Source organism: Hypanus sabinus, chromosome 9 (genome assembly GCF_030144855.1).
Source record: "Hypanus sabinus isolate sHypSab1 chromosome 9, sHypSab1.hap1, whole genome shotgun sequence".
NCBI classification, from domain to species: Eukaryota; Metazoa; Chordata; class Chondrichthyes; order Myliobatiformes; family Dasyatidae; genus Hypanus; species Hypanus sabinus.
This window is the reverse complement of record NC_082714.1, coordinates 97,195,521-97,223,006: the sequence shown is the minus strand read 5'-3', so window position 1 is coordinate 97,223,006 and position 27,486 is coordinate 97,195,521. Positions and strand designations below refer to the sequence as shown.

Genomic DNA, 27,486 nt, shown 5'->3' with positions numbered 1-27,486 from the left:
TGAAGGGCGTTAATGATTCCATATAAGTGATCAGCCAGAATATTGAAAACCCGGACTCCAGCTCCATCAACGCGGGTTCCAGCGACCATGGATTGGCCTCGGCCGTTGATTTCGGCTGCCCCAGCAACCCAGGGCATATTGAAAACCCGGACTCCAGCTCCATCAACGCGGGTTCCAGCGACCATGGATTGGCCTCGGCCGTTGATCTCGGCTGCCCCAGCAACCCAGGGCATTGTGAAAACCCAGACTCCAGCTCCATCAACGCGGGTTCCAGCGACCATGGATTGGCCTCGGCCGTTGATCTCGGCTGCCCCAGCAACCCAGGGCATATTGAAAACCCGGACTCCAGCTCCATCAACGCGGGTTCCAGCGACCATGGATTGGCCTCGGCCGTTGATCTCGGCTGCCCCAGCAACCCAGGGCATTGTGAAAACCCAGACTCCAGCTCCATCACCGTGTGTTCCAGCGACCATAGACAGTTTCAAAGCGATTGTGCAACCACTGACTGCGACTCCAGCCTTGAACTCCAGGCCGGGTCTTCACAGGCTGTGATTGTGACTACCGTCTCCCCTTCCCCCACCACCATTCTGCAATCCCCTCTCCCTCAGATCCCTTCGTCAGCTCCTGGGCCCTCAGAGGCTCCATCTTCCTTTCCCCCCAACCCTTCCCTCTCCACCGACACTACCAGCCTCCCTCCCCCCTCTGATCCCATCTCTCATCCGTGCTGGGTCTTCACCATTCCCTCCAACCTTCAACTCTCTGAGGCAGAGCGCTCTGACCTCAGTCAGGGCCTCAGCTTTGTCCCCCTTCGCCCACACCTCAGCAAGTTCTGCATACGCCATGACGCTGAACTCTTCTTCCGCTGGCTCCGTCTCCGAGCCTACTTCCTTGACAAGGACTCTCCTACCCCCACCGATGACCCCTTCTCCCGTCTTCAACCCTCCTCCTCTTCATGGACACCCCCTCTGGTCTTCTGCCTACTCTGGATCTCTTTTTTGCTAATTGCCGACGGGACATCAACCATCTTGACTTCACCACACCCTGTTCCAATTCCAACCTCACTCCTTCCGAACGCTCTGCTCTCCGCTCCCTCCGCACCAATCCCAACTGCACTATAAAACCCGCTGATAAGGGGGGAGCTGTTGTTGTCTGGTGTACTGACCTCTACCTGGCCGAGGCACAGCGACAACTCTCTGATACCTCCTCTTATTTACCCCTTGATCATGACCCCACTAAGGAGCACCAGGCCATTGTCTCCTATACCATCACCAACCTTATCAACTCTGGGGATCTCCCATCCATTGCCACCAACCTCCTAGTTCCCACACCCCGCACTTCCCATTTCTACCTCCTATCCAAGATCCACAAACCTGCCTGTCCAGATAGACCTATTGTCTCAGCCTGCTCCTGCCCCACTGAACTCATTTCTGCATACCCTGACACTGTCTTACCCCCGCCCCTGTTCAATCTCTTCCCACCTATGTTCGTGACACTTTTCACGCTTTGAACTTTTTCAATGATTTTAAGTTCCCTGGCCCCCACCGCCTTATTTTCACCATGGACGACCAGTCCCTATGTACCTCCATCCCCCACCAGGACGGTCTCAAAGCTCTTCACTTCTTTTTGGATTCCAGACCTAACCAATTCCCCTCTACCACCACTCTCCTCCGTCTAGCGGAATTAGTTCTTACTCTCAATAATTTCTCCTTTAGCTCCTCCCACTTCCTCCAAACCAAGGGTGTAGCCATGGGCACTGGCATGGGTCCCAGTTGTGCCTGCCTTTTTGTTGTCTGTGTGGAGCAGTCCATGTTCCAACTTTATACAGGTATCTATCTCCCTCTTTTCCTTTGCTACATTGATGACTGCATTGGTGCTGCCTCCTGCACGCATGCTGAGCTCGTTGACTTCATTAACTTTGCCTCCAACTTTCACCCTGCCCTCAAATTTACCTGGTCCATTTCCAAAATCTCCCTCCCCTTTCTTGATCTTTCTGTCTCCATCTCTGGAAATGGCTTATCTACTGATATCGACTATAAGCTTACAGGCTCTCACAGCTACCTGGACTATTCCTCTTCCCACCCTGTCTGTTGCAAAAATGCCATCCCTTCTTCACAATTCCTCCATCTCCGCCGCATCTGCTCTCAGGATGAGGCTTTTCATTCCAGGATGAAGGAGATGTCTTCCATTTTTAAACAAAGGGACTTCCCGTTTTCCACCATCAACTCTGCTCTCAAATGCATCTCTCCTATTTCCCGCGCCTCTGCCCTTACCCCATCCGTCCACCACCCCATTCAGTATAGGGTTCCTGCTGTCCTCACCTACCACCCCACCAGCCTCCAGGTCTAATGTATAAATCTCCATAACTTCCACCACCTCAAATGGGATGCCACTACCAAGCATCCTCTTTCTGCTTTCCCCCCCTCTTTCTGCTTTCCACAGGGATCGCTCCCTACGCGACTCCCTTGCCCACTCGTTCCCCACCCCCAACCCCTTCCCACTGATCTCCCTCCTGGCACTTATCCTTGTAAGCAGAACAAGTGCTATACCTGCCCTTACACTTCCTCCCTCACCACCATTCAGGGCCCCAGACAGTCCTTCCAGGTGAGACAACACTTCACCTGGTGTGGTATACTGCATCCGGTGCTCCCGGTGTGGCCTCTTATATATTGGTGGGACCCGACGCAGACTGGGAGACCGTTTCGCTGAACACCTACGCTCAGTCCGCCAGAGAAAGCAGGATCTCCCAGTGGCCACACATTTTAATTCCATGTCCCATTCCCATTCTGATATGTCTATCCATGGCCACCTCTACTGTCAAGATGAATCCACACTCAGGTTGGAGGAACAACACCTTATATACCAACTGGGTAGCCTCCAACTTGATGGCATGAACATTGACTTCTCTAACTTCCGTTAATGCCCCTCCTCCCCTTCTTACCCCATCCCTGACATATTTGGTTGTTTGTTTTTTTTCTCTCTCTCTGCCCATCACCCTGCCTGTTCTCCATCTCCCTCTGGTGCTTCCCCCTCCCCCTTTCTTTCTCCTGAGGCCTCCCGTCCCATGATCCTTTCCCTTCTCCAGCTCTGTATCACTTTTGCCAATCACCTTTCCAGCTCTTAGCTTCATCCCACCCCCTCCAGTCTTCTCCTATCATTTTCACATTTCCCCCTCCCCCCACTACTTTCAAATCTCTTAGTACCTTTCCTTTCAGTTAGTCCTGACGAAGGGTCTCGGCCCGAAACGTCGACAGCGCTTCTCCCTAAAGATGCTGCCTGGCCTGCTGTGTTCCACCAGCATTTTGTGTGTGTTGTTTGAATTTCCAGCATCTGCAGATTTCCGCGTGTTAGCCAGAAGAATCCAGCTTTAAGCCAACATTCTACAGACATTAATAACATTTAGTAATATATATACCTCGCATGCTGCAAGATCAGAAACAGCTGTTGTCGTTTGACCTGACAGACGTACATTCATTGTTTTACAAAATCTAATATGCCATAGCCTCTTACAGTATCAATGTGTACATCTCTATCAAGTCACTTCTCATCCTCCTTCGCTGCAAAGCGGAAAAACCCTAGCTCCCTCAGCCAATCTTTGTAAGGGAGTAATATACAGGTGCCCGAACAGGGAGTCAGGGAGAGTAAGTACAACAGGAGATGGAAAAGGCATGTAAAAAGGGTGATGTTACTATTGTCATTAGGGATTTTAATATGCAGGTAGACTGGGAAAATCAAGTTGGTGTCAGATCTTAAGAGAGGGAATTTGAAGAATGCTTATGAGATGACTTTTTAGAGCAGTGTGTAGTTGAGCCGACTAGGGGACAGACTATTCTGAATTGGATGTTATGTGATTACCAAGATATGATTAGGGAGCTTAAGGTAAAGGAGCCCTTGGGAAGATGCAGAATAGATGCATCCCAAAGATGAAGAAATATTCTTAAGGGAGGATGAGGCAACCATGGCTGTAATCATAATATGATATAATTCACCCTGCAGTTTGAAAGGGAGAAGCTAAAGTTAGATATATTAGTAGTACAATGGAGTAAAGGGAATTATATGAGGAAGGAGCTGGCCAAAATTATTTGGAAGGGGACACTAGCAGGGGTGATGCCAGAAAAGCAAAATCTGGAATTTCTGGGAGCAATTTGGAAGGTGCAGAACAGATACATCACAAAGAAGATGAAGTATTGTAAAGGTTGAATGAAACCACCATGGCTGACAAGGGACATCAAAGCCAACATAAAAGCCAAAGTGATGTTGTATTCTGTAATATAGCAAAAAATAGCAGGAAGTTACTAAAGAAAATAAAGAGAGGTAAGATGGAATTTGAAGCTAAGCTGACCAACAATATCAAAGAGGCTACCAAACGTTGTTTCAGAGTTATAAAGAATAAAAGGGAGGCGAGGTAATAATGGGAGACAAAGAAGTGAAGGACAAACTTAATAAATACTTTCTGTCAGTCTTCACTATAGAAGACACTATCAGTATGCCAGAAACTTGAATGTGTCAGGGGCAGAACTGAGTGTAGATGCATGAGAAGCTGAAAGGTCTGAAGGTAGATAAGTCAACAAAACCAGATGGACTACACCCCAGGGTTATGAAAAAGGCAACTGAAGACATTGTGGAGGCATTAGTAGTGATCTTTCAAGAATTACTAGATTCTGGAATGGTTCTGGAAGACTGGAAAATTGCAAATGACACTCTACTCTAGGGAGAGAGGCAGAAGGTGGGAAATCATAAGCCAGTTAGCCTGACTTCGGTGGTTGGGAAGATATGGTAGTCCATTATTAAGAATGAGTTTTCAGAGTACTTGGGGCATATGCTAAAATAGGAGAAAGTCAGCATGGTTTCCTTAAGGGAAAACCTTGCCTGACATATCTGTTGGAATTCATTGAGAAATAACAGGCGGGATAGACAAATAAGGGTCAGTGGATGTTGTGATCTTGGATTTTCAGAAGGCCTTTGACAAGGTGCCACACAAGAAGCTGTTTTACTAGATAAGAACCCATGATATTACAGGAAAGATAGAAGATTGGCTGATTGGCAGGATCAAAATAAAGGGAGCCTATTCTTGTTGGCTGCCAGTGACTAGTGATGCTCTGCAGGGGTCTCTGTTGGGACCAGTTCTTTTCATGTTACAAGTCAATGATTTAGATGACAGATTTAATGGTTTTGCAGACATGTTTGGAGATTATACATATTTAGGTGGATGAGCAGGTAGTGTTGAGGAAGCAGGGAGGCTGCAGAAGGACTTGGACAGGTTGGGAGAATAGGCAAAGAAGTGGCAGATGATACATGATCATGCACTTTGGTAGAAGGAATAAAGGTGTAGACTAGCTTCTAAACTTGGAGAACATTCAAAAATTGGAGGGGCAAAAATCTTGGGAGTCCTTGTGCAGGATTCCCTAAAGGTTAACTTGCAGTTTGAATTGGTGGTAAGGAAGGCAACTGCAATTCAAGAGCGTTCATTTCAAGGGGAGTAAAATATATGAGCAAGGATTTGATTCTGAGGTTTTATAAGGAATTGTTCAGACCAGACTTGAAATATTGCAAGCGGTTTTGGGCACCTTATTTAAGAAATGATGTGCTGGCATTGGAGAGGGTCCAGAAGAGATTCACAGGAATGAAAGAGTTAATGTTTGAGAAGCAATTGACAGCTCTTGGTCTGTTCTTGCTGGAGTTTAAAAGAATGAGGGTGTATCTCATTGAAAACTATTGAATATCTAAAGGCCTAGCTACAGTGGATGTGGAGAAGATGTATCCTATAGAGGGTTAGTCTAGGACCAGATGCCACAGCCTCAAAATAGAGGGAGGTCCACTTAGAATAAAGATGAGAAGGAGTCTCTGCAGCCATAGGGTGGTGAATCTATGGAATTCATTGTCACAAATTACTTCTGAAGCCCGACAATTGATTATATTTAAAGTGGAGGTTGATAGGTTCTTGATTAGGGTGTCAAAAGCTCTGGGGAAACGGTAGGAGAATGGGGTTGTTGGAAAAAAGAGAGGCACAGAGAGATCTGTATTTACTGACAATTTATTGTTCAAGCTAACAAGTACGTGAATTCATACATTAAATACCTTGTGCGCACACCTGCTAAGTATCCCTGACTCTCCTGGATAGTCAAAGAATAGCAAAGGTATTAATCGGGCGGAGGAATTTACGCTGACCAGGCGTTCCTTGTTCCTCGTGGTCCCGATTCACTCTCCATGTGCTTCACGCAGGGTTCTTCTCGCTTGTATCTGTGATGGTTATTCTTCAAAGTTACCGCCACCAGCTCCCACAAAGCATCTACTTTTATATCCATTTCTTATCAATTCAAATGTCGCATTCCCATGTCATTGGCCGCAGGTCATGTGTCTGGCCTTTAACACCTGGTCATTGGTTCTATTGTCCTCTTCCCATCAAGGGACTGTTGCTGACTCATGGCTCTTTGTTCTCAGTCAGCAATGAGCTCGTATCGCCTCAGGCATTCACACTCCTGCATGTTATAGCCAACTAAAGAACACCTCACAAATGACGACTTATTTGGAAATGACCTCCAGTCCAGCAGATTACCTGAAGAGTCTTTGTGCCTTCTCTAAAACACTAATCAAGTCCAGCATGTCAAGCTCACAAAATGGAGAATTGAGTGTGTTATGAATGTACCACAGCTCTGAGGGGCCGAAGGGTGAGGGGTAGCCCCCTCCTTTGTGAGAATCGCAAGAGCATTATTGGGTTGGGTCAGAGGACCCAGGAAATGAGAGAGAGACATGGCCATTGTCTCCTGGAGACAACGTTTGTGGATTGGGGACTATGCTACGTGCAAGCCCTCGGGCAAAGTGGGCTGGTTGAGAGAGAGATTGCATCACCCCAACCTGATTGACATCTACTACCCGGCGAGTTAAGATAAAAGAGGGGCTGTAGGCACAGCCCCTCAGATGCACCAGAAGAAACGCTAGCGATCCCGTAATAGTTGGAAGCCTTTTGAAGGAAGCCACGTGTGTTCGGTTCCCTTGCCTGGGGGCTGGTGGCTGGTACCACGGAAAATGACTCGGAACTAACAACGGGGAACCAACTCCCCCGACTCAACAGATTGGCCTCATAAAAGACCCGGGCAAGTTTGAAACCGCCTCTCTTAAACCCAAAGAGCTGCAGCTTGAAAGGACAGTGACTTTTATCTTTCCATCGGACAATACAATATCCCCTAGACAAACGATAGAGCTATTGCTTAATTGATGATTATTATTATACCCGCGTTTTTAGATTGAGTATTGACGACGTATATTATCTGAATGTCTGTATTAATCTTATTTATAACCTCTTTATAAATAAAGACTTTTAAAAATAGTACCATCAGACTTCAACGGGCCTCTTTATCTTTGCTGGTAAGTGACCCAGTTACGGGGTTCGTAACAAGTGTCTTCACAAAATGGCAGCCTCCATCCCCCAAGCACACGGCAAGAACAAAGACCGCTTCCACTGTCCTTGATTCATTTGAATTCACTGATTTGAAGATTGTCATTCTTTCTGGCCAACAGGATTGAGACAAATAGTAAATCAGCCATGATGGAATAATGGAGCAGACTTTATGTGCTGAGTGGCCTAATTCTGCTCCTCTGTCTTATGGTTTTATATGCTGTCGTATCAAGACAGCTCCCTGGTAAATCTCTGCACCCTTTCTAAAGCTATTACATCTTTCTTATGATGAGATGTCAAGAACTGAACACAATATTCCAAGTGTGGTCTAACCAGGGTTTTATAGTGCGGCAACATTACCCTGTGGCCCTTGAACTCAATTCCCCAACTAATGAAGGCCAACAATATACCGTATGTTTCTTAACCACCCTATCAACTTGCGCAGCAACTTTGAGGCATCTATGTATGTGGACAGCAATATCTGACTATTTTTCCACACTGTCATAAATCCTGTATTCTGCTTTCAAAAGCATGAGAAAATATACAGATGCTGGAAATTCAAAGCAATGCACACAAAATACTGGTGGAACTTGGCAAGCCAGGCAGCACCTATGGAAGAGGGTAAATAGTCAACCTTTTCAGCATTTTGTGTGTTGTACTTTCAAGTTCAATCTTCTGAAATAAATCGCTTCGTGCTTCTCCAAGTTGAACTCAATCTGTCACTTCTTAGTGCAGCACTGGATCCTGTTAATGCCCCATTATGGACTACCCTCCACACTGTCAACAACTCCACCAACCTGTTTGTCATCTACAAGCTTATTAACCCACCATTCCACTGCCTTATTCAAGCCATTTATAAAAATCACAAAGAGTAGGGGTCCCAGACCAGATCCTTGTGGAACACCACTGGTCACCATCTGTGGGCAAGCCAATTCTGAATCCACACAGCCAAGTTTCCCTGAATCCCATGCTTCCAGACTTTCTCAATGAGCCTACCATGAGGAAGCTTATCAAACCCCTGACTAAAATCCATACACAACATCCATTCTACCTTTATTAATGTGCATCATCAAAGAATTCACTTGGGCTTATGAGGCATGTCCTGCCCCTCATAAAGCCATGTTGACTATCCCTGATCAAACTATGCCTCTCCAAATGCTCATTGGTCACATCTAATAATCTTCTCCAACACGTTGCCCACCACTAATGCTCACTGGTCAGTAATTCCGAGGGTTATCCCGACTCCCTTATTTGAACAAATGAATAAAATTTTACACCTTCCTGTTATCTTGTTTTGTTCCTGTGGTCAGTGAGGGTGCAAAGATCATCACCAAAGTGCAGCAATCTCTTCTGATGGTAACCTAGGGTATATGCTGTCTGACCCTAGGGACTTATCTATCCTAATGTTGTTCAAAACTTCCAGCACATCCTCTTTTTTTTAATGTTGGCATGTTCCAGCATCTCAGTCTGTTTCATTCCTTCCTCACATTTGTCAAGGTCCCTCTTCCTGGTATATACTGAAGCAAAGTATTAATTAAGGACATCACCTACCTCCCTTCACCTCTAGACATATTTCCTGTTTTATCCAATTTGCCCTGTTTTCACTCTAGCCATCTTCCTGTTCTTCACATAAGTGTAATGCCTTGGGGTTTTCCTTAAACCTACTCACCAAGGCTTTCTTATGCCCTCTTCTAGCTCTCGTAAATCTAGCTCCTTCCTGGCTACCTTATAACTTTCTAGAGCTCTGTCTGATCCTTGCTTTCTAAACTTTTAAGGAATCTTCTTTCTTCCTCCTAACCAGATGTTCCACATTTCATCACCCAAAGTTCCTTCACAATGCCTCAATGAGACAAGCCTTTCCAGAACCTCTAGCAAGTGCTCCCTGTACAATGTCTGCATTTCTGTTGTGCATTTCCCTGAGCATAGCTGTTCCCAATGTATGCTCCCAAACTCCTGCCTCATGGCATCATAATTTACCCTCCGCCAATCAACCCTGACACCTGACCTAATTCATCACCCAGCACCAAATCCAGTATGGCCTCTCTTCTAGTCGGTCTGTCCACATATTGAGTCAAGAGTCCTTCCTTGGACACACCTAGCAAATTCTGCCCTATCCAAACCTTTTGCACTAAGGACGAGTTAATCAAGTTGAAGTCTTGACAACTTCATTGCCATTTTTGCACCTTTCCAAAATCTACAATCCCATCTGTTCCTCAGTGTCTCTGTTGATATTGGGAGGGGAAACCTATAGAAATCTCCAGGGAGCGATTTCTCCCTTCTGTCTTCCACCCACACTGGCTCAGTGGACAATCCCTCCAGGACGTCCTCCCCCCTTTCTGCAGCTTTGATATTATCCCTAATTAGCAATACTACTCCCTCACCTCTTTGACCTCCCTCCCCATACCTTTTGAAACATCTAAATCCTGGAACATCCAGCAACTAATCCTGCCCTTATGACAGCCAAGTCTCTGTAATGGCCACATCATAGTTCCATGTACCAAAGCATACTGGTACCGGTAAAGCAAGTTCATCACACTTGTTCTTGATACTTCTTGCATTAAAATAGACATACTTGAATCCATCACACTTTACATGCTGCATCTACCTGTAGACTAACTGCTCCATCCCCTGCCACACTACACTAAATCCTCACCAATAGCTCTAACAAGTCTGCCTGCAAGGATATTGGTTCCCCTCAAGTTCAGGTGTAATCCGGCTTTTTTTTTGTATAGGTCATACATTCACCAGAAGACATCCCAATGATCCACAAATCTGAAACCCTGTCCTTTGGACCAATATCTCAGACATCTGCCAAATCATCCTGTTCTTGTCCTCACTGGCAGCAGTTCATGGACCTCTACCCCTGAGGCCCTGCTTTTCAACTTCCTAAATTCTCCCTTCAAGACCTCAAACTGTTTCCTATCTCTGTCGTTGGTACCAACGTGAGGCTGCTCACCCTCCCCGTTACGATGTTGTGACACAGAGCCGACACGAAAACATCGTACTGATGCAGGAGTACGAAGAGGGAGCGCCTCGCTGTGGTGAGGCGAGAGCGCTGCACTGATATTCCCGACTCGCAGACAATTCCCATCATGCGTCACCAGTGGGCGGAGTCTGCTGGCCCGAGGTACAGGCGGGCGCTGATTGGTGAGAGCTTCAACCAATGGGCTTCGGGGTGAAGGCCGACGGCCGGCTGTCGGAGACGCGTCAAGATGGTTCTGGAGAGCACGATGGTCTGGTGAGGGCGGTTGGGCTCCGGGTTTGGTCTTGGGGGTGGGGGTAGGTGCCGGGCTTCGGGATGGGGAAGGGAGTACCGGCAGGCCCGCCGGCTCCTCCTCGTTCCGATCCGCCGCTCATCTTGGGCTCGGCCCATGACTCAGCACCGAGAATCTGGGCCCGGGGCCGAGCCACAACAGTTCGTAGACGGTGGATTGGGTTACAGTCGGTTAAGGCTCGGACCAACACCCGCCCGCTTGTCCCCCTTTCCCACAACATCCCACTTCCTCCTCCCCCCACTCAGCTCTCCACACTCCCACTCCCCCTCCACAGACTCTCTAAATCAGCCTTTCCCTCTCTAACGCCTTCCAAAATTTGCTTGCAATAATCTAGCTTTTTAATTTATGAGATGGTCCTATTAATTTCCCGTTCCCTTGTTTAAAGCTGACATGATAAGCATCTGACTCACTAGCTGAGATTTGAATTAATACTTGTCGGACCCTCTTTCCAGCACTCAGCTCAGTTTCCAGGACCCGGTTCCATGCTGTCGTTAAACTTGCCTGATTCTATTATCTGCCCTTCTTTCAAAATTGCTAGCTTCACTGGAGTGTAAAATCAAGTCAGCAAACACTGTTGAGGTATTAATTAAGTAACAGCTGATCTCTAATCCGACACCACCAGGTTTCCGTCAGAGCTGTATTGTTGAATTGTTCTGTATTAGTTATGTTCAGTACACACTGTTTCCAGAATTCCTGGATACACTGGACTGATTTTATGCATGATGTTTACACTGGCATTGACAGGTGAACATCTATTTTACTAACCTGCTGCAAGAATTTGGATGCATATTCCTTGTTTGCATTGACTGTGGAGAAGGTTATTGATCTGAGGCTATTTAGGGAAGAGAGTAAGCATGTCTTGAAACATCTCCACGTTACAAAAGAGGAGGTGCTGGTGATCTTAAAGCACATAAAGGTATATAAACCTCTGGAGCCTGACCAAGGATGCCAGGGAAGAAATTTCTAGGACCCTGGCAGAGATTGTGGCATCGTCATTGGGCACAGGTGAGATCTGGCAGATTGGATGATGGTGAGTGTTTACCTTTACTTAAGAAAGTTTGCAAGGTTGATTCAAGGATCTGGAGGCCAGTGAGCCCAACATCAGTTATTGGAAGGGATTCTGAGAGATTGGATCTACCAGCATTGGGAAAGACCAAAGCTGGTTAGGGCTTTGGAATACTGGAAATCCTGGGACATTTAAGAGACTTATAGATGTGCACATGGATGATCGAGAAATGGAGAGCTCTGTGGGAGAGAAGGCTTAGATTAATCTTAGTGTAGCTTAAAAGGTCAGAACCTAATGTGGCAGAACAAAGAGACCTAGGGGTACAATACATGGTTGACAGTGCCAACACAGGATGACATGCTTTTCTTTACCAATAAGGCAGGGCACTATACAGGACACTGGTGAGACTGCACTTGTAGTACTGTCCTTAGTTCTGGTTGTTAAGGTATAGGAAGAGTGTTATTAAGCTGGAAAGAGTGCAGAAGGATTCACAAGGTGTTACTGCGACCAGAAAACTTGAGTTTAAAGAAGGCTGGATGAGTTAAGACTTCTTTTCCTGGAGCATTGGAGGCAGAGTGATCTTAGAGAGACCTATAAAATCATGAGACCATAGATAAGGTCACTGTCCTTTTCTCCAGGGTAGGGAGTCTAAAACTCAAGGGCATATATTAAAGGAAAGATTTAAAGGTAAACATAAAATGGTGTGTATATGGAACGAGCTGCTGGTGGCAGGTAAAATTACAGTGTTAGAAGACTGTTAGACAGGCACATGGATAGGAAAGGTTTAGAAGGATGTGTGCCAAATGCAGACACATGTGATGAGCTCAGGAAGACAGATTAGTTGTTATGGATGAGTTGAGCCAAAGGTCCTGATTCCAAGGAATTGAAACTGGACATCAAGGTGGATGCCATTTTGTTTTACTTTGAGAAGTGGGATCAGATGTTTCATAAAAACTGTTTATATGGAGTTTCATTTTGCTGTAGCCACTGGTGCAGTCAGGAAGTGATATTTCACATTGGTTTTGAAGTATGGAGATCTGCCTGTGATGACTGGCAGTGGACCATGGGCTTCAATGAACATTGCGATAGTTCTTGGGATTAGGAGGAAAAGTGGACTGATGAAATTTGGGTAAAGATTGTCCATGACCTCAGATCGGTAAAACAGTTTTCTAGGCCTGTGCAGCTTCTTTCTCTTTTAGGCTACATAGAAGCAGGCCCTTTGACCGGTCCTGCCTGTACCAACCCATTCCCATTTATCTGTTACATGAGCCTGACTAACTGCCTCTTAAACATTGCTACAGTTACTACCTGGCAACGCTTTCCAGGCACCCACCACTCTGTTGTAAATCTTTAAACATTCCCATTCTCACCTTAAAGATTTGTTCTTTGGTGTGTGATATTTCTATTCTGGGTGAGAGACATCTACCCTATCTATACACTTCAATCAAGTTACTCCTTAGCCTCACTACTCCAGGGAAAACAGTACAGGTTTGTCCAGCTTCTCCTTGTAGCTCATGCCCTTTAATTCACGCACACCGTGGTGAAGCTATTCTGAACTCTCTCCAAAGCTCTCAGATCCTCCCTGTCAACGTGACTGGCTCTGTGTAAATGTGGCAAGACCAATGTTTGAGGCAGCTGTGACCAGATTTCCTGATTTTACAGCTCATTGTCCCAGGGTGATCTACTTTCAGGGAGCTATGTACATGAACTTGAAGATCCTCTGTCATTCCTGCTTCTAAGGGTCTGGATATCTACCATATACAAGAAGTTGTAAGAGGGTGGAGGTGCAGCGCAATGAGAATACTTGGGTATACATAGAGAGACACGAACTATTGTGGGTTGTGAGTGGGTGATCCTTTGAGCTTAGCATGCACTACCACCTGCTGCTTACTGAGAACCATCTCCTTTGGTTCATTGCAGTGTTGACAATAGTGAATATATGAGGAATGGAGACTTCCTACCAACCCGACTGCAGGCACAGCAGGATGCCGTCAACATCGTGTGCCATTCCAAAACACGGAGCAATCCGGAGAACAATGTTGGGCTCATCACGTTGGCCAAGTAAGTGTTTCTTCTTCAGTCACTTCACCACCAGTTTACCAATCCTTAAACTTCTCCACTTTCTTGCACTGAGCTTTTGGTCTTGTCCTAATATCTTTTGATGTTATTTCAGTCATTATGATTCATTGCTTTGATGCAGCCAATGAGGGGAGCCTTTGTGGAACTGATGCAGCCAATGAGAGGGAGCCTTTGTGGGACTGAGCATCCAATGTTTCTGGGTGGGAGCTCCTGATACAGGAGTTGCGCCCACACCTAGTCTAAAATCGCTGGGAAATTCTGCCAGGAAGAATATATGCAGCCAGATTATCTATGGAGCAGGCTTCAGTGTTAGAAAAATCAAGTTTGGCCTCATTAAATCCAACAACAAATCTGACGGAAAAGCACAAAGCGAGGCAGAAAGCTGGCAGCAGCATCAAAATAAGCATCAAGGCCCAGCCTGCTTCAAAAACCCAACATGCCACTTGAATGCTGTGGCTATAGTCAGTAAGTCAAGTCAGGTTTATTGTCATTTCGACCATAAACTGCTGGTACAGTACACAGTAAAAATGAAACAATGTTCCTCCAGCACCCTGGTGCTACATGAAACACAAAACTACACTAGACTATGTAAGACAGCACAAGCAGCTACACTAGACTACGTAAAAACAACATTAAAAACTGCACTAGACTACAGACCTGCACAGGACTACATAAAGTGCACAAAAACAGTGCAGGGCAGTACAATAGTTAATAAACAAGACAATAGGCATAGTAGAGGACAAATTACAATATAATAATAAATGATGTAGGTGTCAGTCTAGATTCTTGAGTATTGAGGAGTCTGATGGCCTGGGGGAAGAAACTTGCACAGTCTGATCATGAGAGCCTGAATGCTTCAGTACCTTTTGCCAGATGGCAGAAGGGAGAAGAGTTTGTGTGAGGGGTGCGTGTAGTCCTTCACAATACTGTTAGCTTTGCGGGTGCAACGTGTGGTGTAAATGTCTGTAATAGCGGGAAGAGAGACCCCGATGATCTCAGCTGACCTCACTATCCGCTGCAGGGTCTTGCAATCCGAGACAGTGCAAATCCCGAACCAGGCAGCGATGCAGCTGCTCAGGATGCTCTTGATACATCCTCTGTAGAATGTGGTGAGGATGGGAGGGTGTGGGAGATGGAATTTTCTCACCCTTCGCAGAAAGTAGAGATGCAGCTGGGCTTTCTTGGCTATGGAGCTGGTGTTGAGGGACCAGGTGAGATTCTCCGCCAGGTGAACACTAAAAAATTTGGTGCTCTTAACGGAGAAGCCGTCAATGTTCAGCGGAGAGTGGTCGCTCCGTGCTCTCCTGAAGTCAACGGTACAACTGAGTGACAGCAAGTGTAACTGTCTCTCTGCTACCTTTTGTCCAACTCAATAGCGAATTCTTTTTCCACAGCAGCAAAATCCAAACTGTCTTATGGCCTATCAACCCTGAAGTCTCAAACAGTGATCACTCTGCACCTCCATCCTTGAGCATCCAGTGCTTCAGCTTTTCACTGACAAATATACCTACAGTCCATTTCTGCTGCTCAGCAGACTGGGTGCTGTTATTTCGTACTGTTTGATGCCCTACAGCTGAGTTTGCACATTGCTGTTCACCCGCCATTGGACAGGTTTTCCCTGAGTTGAAGGTTCAGGCTAAGATTAATCTGTCACATAACTGGTTTGAGCTGGGCTAGTTATTATTTGTACAGTATCACAGAACCAACCCCCATCATAGACCTATTGAACAGCAAAGCCCAAAGCAGGAGGAGCTTTTGACTCATTCCTGATTCGACATTCAGGAAGATCGTGGCAATTTCAGCACTGGAATCCTGAGTAGCCCATATATCCCCTACCCCCACCCCCTATTCCTGTCATATCTAAAGATGCATTGATCTGTCTCAACTACATGAATATCCAAGTCCTCTTTGGTAAAGGATTTCTAAGATGTGCTGACTTAAAGGTGTAAAAGATTATATTAATCCTTTATTACTTTCAAAGTGCCTCATTACCCTTCATAATTTCCAGAATTATAATGCTACTTGCATCATCCTAAGTGCTCTATAATTTCACCTACTTCACCCCACTTTATTTTAATAACAGCATTTTAGTGGTTCCTTCTAAGCTGTGGTAACAGTTTTGGAAAACAGCAACTATATTCAAAACTATAGGATTCAAGTTCATCAATTTCTGGGGATCTATCAGCTTTCAGTACCATTAATTTCTCTAGCAGCACCAGAAAGATTTCTTTCGACCCAACTGGTCTTTATCAACCACAGCATCCAACTTGCTAGGCTCAGTTGCCCGTGTGTGATCCATAATCTTCTAAATCTTTCCTCTCCACGTACCTGTCCAAATGCTTCTGTTACGAAATCCCATAACTGGATCACTTACCAGCAAAGATAGAGAGGTCCGTTGAAGTCTGATGGTACTATTTTTAAAAGTATTTATTGATAAAGGGCACAAAAATAAGATTAATGCAAACATACAGATAATATACATCGTCAATACTAAATCTAAGCGCGGGTATAATAATAACCAATAAGAAATAGCTCTATCGTTGTCTAGGGGTTAATGTATTGTCCGATGGAAAGGTAACAGTCACTATCAGTTCATCCAAGCTGCAGCGTTGTTGGGTTTAAAAGTGATGCAGTTTAAACTTGCCCCAGGTCTTTTAAGATGCCGATCCGTTGAGTCAGGGGAGCGGGCTTCCCCGTTGTTAGCTATAAGCTGTTTTCCCGTGGTTCCAGCCACAGAATCGAACGCACGTGGCTTCCTTCAGATGACTTCCTGCTGTTACGTGGTCGCTTAACATTTCTTCTGATGCGTCTGAAGGGGTTGTTCCCCAGACCCTCTTTTATAGTTCCTCACGGGGTCTCCGATGTCAATCAGGTTGGGATGATGCAATCCCTCAACCAGCCCACTCTGGTCATCCCCTGAGGGGCTTCAATGAATAGTACAGTACTCAATACACAACTTGGTCTTCTGGAGACACAGCCATGTCCCGTAGCTTTACATTGCCGGGGAAATGAGACATTTTGTACGTCCCATTCTAATTTCCTGGGCCCCTTGACCCAACCCACTGGTGATCTTGCGATTCTCACAGAGGAGGGGGCTACGGACGTAACACTTCTTAAAATATTGCAGTTGTCCCGGACCACTTCCTTTGACATATCATCCCAGGTACTCTCTACTATCTCTATAAAGAAATTACTCCTTAGGTCTCTTTTAAATTTCTTTTCTCTATCTGTGTAAAACTTGTAGTTTTAGTCTCCTTAGTTCTGGGGAAAAGACCGTAATGGAGTATCTTATCCATACCTCTCATGCTTTTATAAACTTGTATGAGGTCACCTGTCATTCTTGTATGCTCCAAGGATTAAATATCCAGCATAAATTGAAAACCACTTCCCTATAAGTGACCTGTTACATGCTGCACTGCTTGCTAGTCCTTTGTATCCTGCTATCTCACACACACCACTACATCCTGTCATTCCCTTCTTAACGCCATTGCTTCATGGACTCGGTTTTTCAATTGATAGCTCCGTTATACAGTGAGTATACCACGTTTGACTCGGTGCACTTTACTTCAGAGTCAGTGGTATTATAGCTAATGCTGCAGCATTCTGTTTTAACAGCTTTCTGTCTTGGTCTACTTGCAGTAACTGTGAAGTGCTCACGACCTTGACCCCTGACACAGGTCGGATTCTCTCCAAGCTTCACGCTGTCCAGCCCACTGGGAAAATCAGCTTCTGTACTGGCATCCGGGTTGCCCACGTAAGTGATCGAACTGGGGAACAAACCCTCAGTCTTTTCTAGACTGCCACAGTTCCAATAGTTGTCAAGGCATCACAGGGTACATTCATACTGTGCTCTCTCTTAATGTAGGAAACACAACAATCAAATTCCTGCAGAGAGCAGATCACTGTTTACATGTGATATCAGGAAAGGAAAAACCAGGAGCCTAATTCCTTGATTCCTCCCACCACACCAAGGCTGTTACACAATTCAACTTGATTGTGACCGCTCTATCTTCTCCCCAGTGTCACCTTCATTCTAGATCCATTTTACCTCAGAATAGCTAAATTTTATCTCAGATTTAATATTCCCAGTTGACACAGTGTCAACTTTTTTGTGAAAAAAGTTCTTGATTTCCCACACTTTGTATGAGGAACTGTTCCCACCCTACAGCCTAGGTTTGTCCTGGCTTCCCTTCACTATCCTCGTATCCCATTAAAGGAAGTGGATTAATTTGCTGCCCGCTGTCCAGTCTGGATCTGATGTGACATTATCCTACCTGTTCCTTCAGATGTTTTAACAGCTGTATTAGAGCAGCCCTCAGTCTGTAGATTTGAACATAGGGGAGGAGGGGGAAGAGTTAAACTCACCGTACTCTACATGTGGCTTGACCCATTCAGTTTGAAAGTGCACGTACACACTGGACCATTGTCCAGCACCCCATTATGAATTTGCTGTTCGGTGTTCATCCCATGCTTAGCAGACTATTCCAAGACATGGGCCATTCATTCTGTATTTGAATGTTGCCATTGGATTCTCTGAAGTGGAGAACATGTGAGATTTAAATTGGTATCAAAAGTGGTAAAATTACTGAATGGGGTAATCTGGGAACAGAGAAGGTATGTTCAGAGATGTTTTCACTTGTGGGTGAAGCCAGAATAAACAAACACCAAGAAACTAGAATTATGGATAAATTCAATCAAGAATGTGGGAAGAAAAAAGTCCAAGTAGAGGAAGGAAATGCACAGTAGGTAAGCAGAGAGACCTTGGGGTCCAAATGCAGAGTTCACTGAAAGTGCAACAGAGGTAGATAAGTTGATGATATTTGGCATTGCTGTCTTCATAGGTTGGGACAGGTCGATTAAGAGTTAGGATGTTTGTTGAAAGTTTACAAAAAACTGGTTAGAACACAGTATTTTGTGCAGTTATGGTCAGTTATAGGAAGGGCATGAGAGAAGGTGCAGAAGAGTTTTACCAAAATGCTGCCTGGATACCTCAAGGCAGCATGCTTAGCTCCCTGTTCTTCTCTCTGTACACACATACTATCTTCAAATTTGCCAGGTATACGAATGTTGTTGGATGAATCACAGGTGGTGGTGAGTTAACTTACTGGAGTAAGATCAGCCACCTGGTTGTGTAGTGCCACAGTATCAACCTCTCATTCAGTGTTAGAAAATCTAAGCGGTTGATTGTTGACTTCAGGAAGGGAAAGGAATCTACGTTGAGAGAATCAGTGGTGGTGAGAGTCAGTGGCTTTAATTCCTGGGTGTTAACGTGTCTTGACAACTTATTCAGGGTAGAGCACATAGATGCAGTCATAAGGAAAGCACACCATTGTCTTCATTTTCTTACGGTTGTCACTGAACACTTCAATAAACTTCGACAGATGCAGTGTTGAAAGTATCTTGACCAGTTGCACCATGATCTGGTATGGCAGTTTGAATGTGCAGGAATGTAGAATGCTGCAGTGAACTCAGCCCAGTACATCCATCAGTATTATCTACAGGAGGCAAATTCCATCATCAAAGATCCCCACCATCTCGACCATGCCATCTTCTCACAGTTCCCAATGAGCAGGAGGTACAGGCTGAGAGACCGCTATTTCCCTCCAGCCATTCCATTCTTAAACCAAGCAGCACAACCCTAATCACTTCAGTTTTATAAGTCTGTGGCCAAAGGACTTTGTTGTTTTTCTTGTGATAATTATCTATGAGTTGTTTTCTTGTGAATTGCTGCTTACCTGATGCTGTCTGCCCGTGATGCTGCTCAAGTTTGTCTTTGCACTCTGCTACACCTGGCAGCATCTATTAAAAAGAGTAAACAGTCGACATTTTGGGGCCGAGACCCTCAACACGACTGGGGCAAGTCTAAAGGGAAAGTTTTTTTTGTGCAGAGTGCTGATGTCTGCATTATTCTGATGGAGTTGGGTATGGTCATATATTAGAAACACTTTGCCACATAAATAGGCCGGGTTAGAAGGATATGGACCTAATGTGGGCAGATGGGATTAGTTAGATCGTCCTTAAGGTCAGCATAGATATTGTGGGCCAAAGGGGCAGGTTCTATTTGGTACAACTGTGACCGTGCAATTCTTTTGCCAGAATGTAGAGAGCATGGAACATATTCACTGTGGCAGAGGGTTTAGTATTCTCAGCTCTCTGACAAAAGGAGTTCCTGCCACCTACCTAATTGAGTTTATTGGTAATTGTCATCTATTGGAGTGGCAGAAATGAATAGAGTGGGGAGATACAGTAATGAGAGGAGGCTTGTCCGGTTCACAAGAGAGCCCAAAGTAGAGGGGTTGAATGGTGAATTGGGTGGCACGGTAGCCTAGTGGTTAGTGTAACTCTTTACAGTGACAGCAATCAGTTCATTTCCCACCGCTCTCTTGCGAGGAGTTTATCTTTTCTCGCCGTGACTGTATGGTTTTCCTCTGGGTGCTCTGGTTTCCTTCCGCATTCCAAAGATATATGAGTGAGGGCTAGTGATTTGTGGGCATGCTTTGTTGGCACCGCAAGCATGGCAGCTCTCATGGGCTGCCCCCACCACAACCTTGGACTGTGTTGATTGTTGACACATTTCACTGCACGTGTGCCAAATAGAGCTAATCTTAATCTCTTTATCTACTATTTTTAATCTGTGGTGTAATTCTGTGTGAACTCTTTTCCAGTTAGCACTTAAACATCGTCAAGGGAAAAACCACAAAACACGGATAATTGTATTTGTTGGAAGCCCAGTTGAAGACAATGAGAAAGACGTGAGTGACCACATGCTTGTTTCTGCTGCTCTATCTCCGCCTCCCCAACCGTTTATTTTCATTCCCTTCAGCTTAATCCTTCCTAATTTTTTCCCTGAAATTCATATTATCTATTTTAGTAATGACTAGATAGGTTAGGTGTGATTGGTTATCAGTACTTTACACGGAATCCTGTGGATTCTGGTGTTTGATAGATACTGAGCTTTTTAGCAAGCTTTTGGCTGTTAGCCTCAAGTCTCTAAGTTCAGTTGCCACAAAAGCGATGCTGTAAACAGCCTGTCACTTCAGCTCAACACAGAGGACCTGGCACTTTCGGGTGTCATTTTCCCACATTAAACCAAGGCCCCTTCTGCTTTCTCTGGTGGGTGTCACTGTTGCATGATGAGCATGCCTTCTCCCTCATATTCCCCTTCTGACGTCAGTGATGCTGGGTTGAGTGGACTTCCAGTCACCCTAACCGAGTGACAACGGGACTTGTAACATTGTAATTGAGGCAGGTAACTGCAACGCTGCCTCCTGCTTCATAGCATAGTGATTCTGTCCCTTTGTGAACAGCCCACACTGGTCAAGTGGACACTAAATGAATCACTAAAAGGCAGGAGAGGGCAAAATTGAGACGGGTGAGAGAAAGGAAGCACAATGTTTTTGACAAGTTCTGTCCCTGTAGGTGTGACCGCTGTCAGTGTAATGTTCACCCAAGGCTGTGTATTTGTCTACTCCTTGCAGTTGATCAAATTGGCCAAGAGACTGAAGAAGGAAAAAGTAAACGTGGATATTGTGAACTTTGGAGAAGAGGTGAGTTGTGGGACGTAAGAGCATGCAGAGAGAGATAGAATGGAAAAGCTAAGTGAGGAAGAGTTAGGCCAAGGGCAATGGGGCAAGGAGTTTAGAAACAAGGAGAGTCATGTAACCCAGAGAAGAAAATGGTTTGTAGTTCCTGGGAGGTGGAATGTAATGTCTATTTGAATGTTTGAAAACTTTACGGGATTTTGGTTTCTTGTTGGGTGCCTCAAACTCAGGATGGAGGCAGGTTACTGGGGCAGAAGAGAGTGGAATGCCGAAACGATAAAGCTTACCTTTATTTGTCACATGTACATAAAAACATGCAGTGAAATGTATCATTTGCATCAACGAACAACACTGTCCGAGAATGGGGGGGGGGGGGGGGGCGGCATTCCACAAGTGTCACCACCCTTCCAGCACAAAATAACACACCCACAGCTTGCCAACATTAACCTGTACTTTTTTGGAATGTGGGAGGAAACAGGAGCCCCATGTGGTCACGGGAAGAACATACAAACTCCTTGCGGATGACAGCAGGAATTGAACCCCCAGTCACTGATGCTGTGAAACACTGAACTAACCACTGCACTGCTGCACGAAATCATTTCAGTTAACCATAACCCATGTAATCATTTCCGTGTTAACTCAGGACAAGTGGTCAGTGTATGCATGGGACAATAGCGACAGTGAGCACAAGGTGGCAATGGGAAACCTGCCCGTGAATGAAACTGCCCTGCTCCTTCTTCAACTGTACTGCAGGTCCAATGATGTAGGAGACAGCTCCAATTCCTGAGTAACTTCCAATATCTCAGTGAAGAGAATGTGGAAAACTGGTGTCTGCTGAGGGAGGTGGTGGCCGTTGGAGGCTTGGGAGGGAGATATATTCCCAAGATCCCTCTGCACTTTAATTTTCCTTGGGTTCCTGCTACATGGTGGAATATAGGGAGAAAATAAGCCATAGTAGAGTAGACTAGTCCCAGTCCTTTTTGCCGGGTAATGGAAAAATTGAAGTGGGACTTGAGGCGCAGGTTTTCCTCACAGTGGGTGATGACTGTGTCACTGCCGGGGGAAGTGGTAGAGGGTCTAAATACTTTTAGATAGGAAAGGTTTAAAGGAAGGTGAGCCAGACATTGGGAAATGGGGCGAGGTTAGATGGGTATGGTGGTCAGCATTGGGGAATTGGGCTGAAGAGTTTGTTTCCTTATTTTATGACTCAATGAATAACTCAACACTGTCCACCAGGAAGCAAACACAGATAAGTTAACAGCCTTTATCAATGCACTGAATGGAAAGGATGGAACAGGCTCACATCTGGTGACGGTACCTCCAGGTCCCAGCCTTGCAGATGCGCTCATCAGCTCCCCCATCCTCGCTGGGGAAGGGGGCACCATGCTGGGACTTGGAGCCAGTGACTTTGAGTTCGGTGTGGACCCCAGTGCAGATCCTGAACTGGCCCTGGTAAGCACCAGCTATTTTCTGTTTTTCTTTGGTTGAACACAAAGTTGGAGCAGGAATGGACCATCAATCCTTGACTTATCATCAGTGACATGGCTTATCCTGTACCTAAGTAGGGCATTCCTGTGTTTTTGCCCTATCCTGTGATGTTCTGGTGTGGAATTTCTCAAGTTTACCACCCTCATAGTAAAGAACTTTCTCCTCATCTCTTTCTGAATATCTTGTGTTATCCCTTGTTCTGGACACTTCAGACAACAGAAACATCCTCTCTTCATACACCCTGAAAGGCTAGTCAGAATGTTTTACACTCCAATGGGTAAGGGAATGAATATTGCACGCAGGACTTCAGGTTCTCTGTGTGTTGCTCTTTCCCTCTATCCCTGAGTGTGGTGATTGGGCAGCCCAGAATGTGGATTTGCAGCGAACATTGTTTGCAGGGCCAAGCAATGCTTCGAAAGTGGATTCCGAGCAGTGGCTTGTTTAGAGTGTCATACAAAGGAAGATTGCTTCTTCTTCATGCAATTAAATTGAAAGTCTCTTCTGCCCTTTGTATCTTGCAGTCCCTGATGGAAGAGGTGAACTCCTGTACACTCTCTCCAGCGTCTGCCTGCTCTTCGTCCTTTCCTGCTCCATGTCAGTTATAAATTCTGATCTGACTGAGTTACTCTACGTCCTGTGCTACATACCTCAAATTAATTCTATTTGGCTGTGATTGCCGGGGAGGAAGAGATTGGTGCCAGAGCTTGTTTGCAGAAGAACCACGTTGCTCGGTGTACTTTTGAAGAGCAGGCTGAGGCATGAATGTAAATCCTGTCCTTTCCATCCATAGGCTCTCCGTGTATCCATGGAGGAACAGCGGCAGCGGCAAGAGGAGGAGGCCAGGAGAGCAGCAGCTGTGTCGGCCGTGGAGGCAGGAATTGTCACTCCTACTGGTGAAGGTGGGGCCTTTCACTGCTGATGGAGGTGGTTGGCAGCTCTCCACCAGTGATCCGTTGCTGTGTGTGTAAGACAAAGCCCCCTGCTCTTGATCCTGTCAGTTGCCCCCGTTGCACAATGCTGATATAGAGTCAGAAGTCCTTGTCTCTCTTCCTGAGCCAGATGAAACATTAAACCCAGCTTCGTTCTCTGCTGTTTGAAGCTTTTTCTCCAGGGCCATAGAAAGCAGCTCCTACCCTTGTTTCCTTGTCTCATTGTTGGTGATTTTACAGTGCAGGAGGGGCATGCTGTCGCACAGTCCCACTCCCTCCCTCTGCTATTGATCTAACTTTTCTAAACTTCTGCCCAAATGGCGTCTAGGATAGTTTCTGGAAACGTCTCCCACCACCTGTGTAAGTGGAGTTTCTGTGGCTCTCTGAACCGTGTTGATATGCTGATTTGGTTTGAGTTGCGTAGCCCATCTCTTAGCAGCCACACTGCAGGAGGAGAGCAAGGCAGAATCCTCAGGGCATACACTCTAGCAGTGTGTCTAATGGGTGATCAAGAGTAGATATGTCCTGGGGAGCTAATAAACAGCCATTTGTGAAGACTGGTGTTTCTGCTGTCATCCCCTCACTCTCTTGGGTTTTCACTCCTTTATTTGTGTGTATGTGTGTGTGTGCACGCACGACTGAATAAGATTTATAGTGAAGCACTTTGTTGTTCTTCAGAGCCAGATGATACCGTTCTGAAGATGTCAGTAACCCAGCAGGAGTCCCCGGAAACTGGCCTGCCAGATATAAGCAGCATGACTGAGGATGAGCAGATTGCCTACGCCATGCAGATGTCTCTCCAGACACCCGGTACATCTTCACCCCATCACGCTTACCCAATCGCCGCAGCCTCTAACTCCACAGTGCAAGATGATGTGCAGCACTTAACCTCACTTGACACGTGCAATCCAGTCCTACCAAATCCATCGGAGCCTGAGCCCTGAATGTAGACCTGACTCTGATTCTTACTGAGCATGGTGTCTCATTTACAACTCACCCATTCCTATCCTCATTTGTCCATACCTTTCACAACCTCAGGATTTTGCCAAGTACTTCACTGTCCATGAAGCATATCAAAAGTACGAAATGATATAGCCAGCTTGCCCCAGATAGATAGTATCAAAACCACCTGGAGTAACAGGCAATCCTTATCCTTTGTTACTGTCTTACGGATAAATAGTGTTCCAAGTCACCAGGAAGAACTGCTCTCTTCAAAACAGTCCCCGGAGGGAGGCCACACTCTTCAGCTAGATGTGGAGCTCTTTCCTGATGTTTGTCAGAGCTGTTCTCTGCTGTAAGCTGGCAAGGAACATTTTGTAAATGTAACACATAAAATGCTGGAGGAACTCAGCGGGTCAGGCAGCATCAATGGAAATGAATAAACAGTCAACATTTCAGGCCAAGACCCTCTTTAAGGGCTGGAAGGGAAGAGGAAAGATACCAGGATAAAAAGGTGCCGGAGGGGAAGGAGTAGCTTGTGAAAATGCTTGTGGGTAACTTCTGTTCTCCTTTAGATTTTGGGAGTGCTGCCGATTTATCGGGCATGGATGCTGGTACCGCCATGGACACCTCAGAAGCTACAGCCAAGGTACGTGCAACCTCTCACCTCATCCCCATGCTGCAGCCCAGAAGCCAACTTCCAACCCCAATTCTACTCCCAACTCCAAATGTAAATTGACTGGGAATGGCTGTGACAAATAATCTGCTGTCTTTGTTTCTGAATTGTCCACCATTAAATAGTTCCTGGTGCCTGATTCTTAGTGCAGCCAATACGAGTTGATGTCAGGTCACCGCTGGTCAACACTCATCTTACTCAGTTATTTGTCCGGTGATTTCATTATTTTAGTCGCTCTCACTCCACACACAGACATATCTTCCAGCCCAGATCACAACTATGAACCATTAATTGATTACCGTGCACATTTTGGCACCCAGCTTGATGCCTGTGGCTTCAGCCTTTGTCCTTACGAGCAGGATTTGGACTGTGATATTTAACTCCACAAACCATCTCACCCTACTCCAAATCTCCCAACAGGAGGAAGATAACTACAATGTCATGGAGGACCCAGAGTTCTTGCAAAGTGTGTTGGAAAATCTGCCTGGGGTTGACCCTAACAACGAAGCTATTCGCAATGCCATGGGCTCTCTGCAATCACAAACGTCGAAAGATAGTAAGAAGGACAAGGAGGAAGAGAAAAAATGAAGCTTACTGGCCAGAATTTGAGAGAGAGCTTCTCTGCATTGCTGCCCAATATTACCTGCAACACCACAACCCATATAGTTTTCTGTTGCAGTAATAGCTGCAGATGATAGAAGTTCTGCTCAGATGTCATTTTTTTATTTCTTTCATTTGCCATGTACTGTATTAAAGGTCCTGACTTACAGTGGAATGTTAATAAAATGTTCTTGCATTTCTGAATGAAGTGAGCTTGCCTCGAGGATGGAGAGCACACGCACCTGTGTGCCTGTGAGACAATGTTGATGGTGTGTATCTCCACAGAGTGCTGGAGAAAGTACTGTATTTGTTAATCTTTGGAGAAGAATGCACGTGGGATGAGGGTAGAATTAAAAACAGTTTATTATCATCACAAGTATCAAGGCACAATGGAAAAACATGACTTGCCTGTTTGTACAGATTAATACAACAGTACATTGAGCTAATACAAGATGCAACTGTTTATCTTGTATAACATAATTGAATGGAAAAAAAGTGAGGTCCTGTTCATCGGTTCACTGTCCATTCAGAAATCTGATGCAGAGGGGAAGAAGCTTTTCCTGAAATGCAGAGTGTGTGTCTTCAGTCTCCTGTACCACCACCTTGAAGGTAGCAACATGAAGAGGGCACGTCTTGGGTGATGAGGGTCCTTAATGATGGATGTCAACTTTTTGAGGCAACACACGTAAAATGCTGGTGGAACACAGGCAGCATCTATAGGAGGAAGTACAGTCAACGTTTCAGGCCGAGACCCTTCATCCTGAAGAAAGAGTCTGGACCACCTGAAATGTCAACTGTACTTCTCCCTATAGATGCTGCCTGGCCTGCAACGTTCCACCAGCATTTTGTATGTGTTGCTTGAATTTACAGCATCTGCAGATTTCCTTCTGTTTGAACTTTTTGAGGCACTGGGGAGGATAACGCCCATAAGGAGCTGGCTGAGTTTACAACTTCCTGCAGCTTTTTCTGATCCTCTGCAGTGGCCCTACCATAGCAGACAGCAATTTCAAAGTATCAGAATAAAAGGCAAGGACAACAGGTTTAGAGAACCTTGGTTTTCGAGAGCTATTGAAGCCTTGGTTAAGAAAAGTAGGTGCATAGCAGGTATTGACAAGTAACAAAAAAATAAGGTACTGGAGTATAGGAAATGCAAGAAAATCAGAAGGGCTAAAAGAAGACATGAGTTTGTTCTAACAGACAAGGTCAAGGGCTCCTACAAATATATTTAGAGTAAAAGGATAGCAAGGGACAAAACTGGGTCTGTAGAAGTGAGGCAAAGCAGCAGAGAGATCACGGACCGTATATAGATTACAAAGGAGGAGGTGTTTGCTGTTTTGAGGCAAATTAGAGTGGATAGATTCCCAAGGGCTTGATTCTGCGGGAGGCAGGTGCAGAAATTGCAGGGATAGCTTAGCCACACCTGAGGTACCGAAGGATTGGAGGGTAGCTAATGTTCAGATGTTTAGGAAAGGCTCTAAGAATAAGACAGGAAATTATAGGCTGGTAAGTCAGACGTCAGTAGGGGGGAAGTTATTGAAAGGTGTTCTAAGGGACTGGAAA

At 45.4% G+C, this 27,486-nt stretch overlaps 1 protein-coding gene across 1 annotated transcript in view; it reads left to right on the top strand.

Moving 5' to 3' along the window:
- The window catches only part of LOC132400102 (putative PIP5K1A and PSMD4-like protein), a 155,967-nt gene extending 129,837 nt beyond the window's left edge, over positions 1-26,130 (top strand). The window contains exons 19-28 of the mRNA XM_059981177.1: positions 10,575-10,631; positions 13,595-13,735; positions 17,393-17,507; positions 20,419-20,505; positions 21,232-21,300; positions 22,531-22,746; positions 23,573-23,681; positions 24,390-24,521; positions 25,226-25,299; positions 25,747-26,130. Of these exons, the coding sequence (XP_059837160.1) occupies positions 10,575-10,631; positions 13,595-13,735; positions 17,393-17,507; positions 20,419-20,505; positions 21,232-21,300; positions 22,531-22,746; positions 23,573-23,681; positions 24,390-24,521; positions 25,226-25,299; positions 25,747-25,914 (1,168 nt within the window). The 3' untranslated portion in view covers positions 25,915-26,130. The remainder of the gene's footprint in view (positions 1-10,574; positions 10,632-13,594; positions 13,736-17,392; positions 17,508-20,418; positions 20,506-21,231; positions 21,301-22,530; positions 22,747-23,572; positions 23,682-24,389; positions 24,522-25,225; positions 25,300-25,746) is intronic.
- The last annotated feature ends 1,356 nt before the right edge of the window (positions 26,131-27,486 follow it).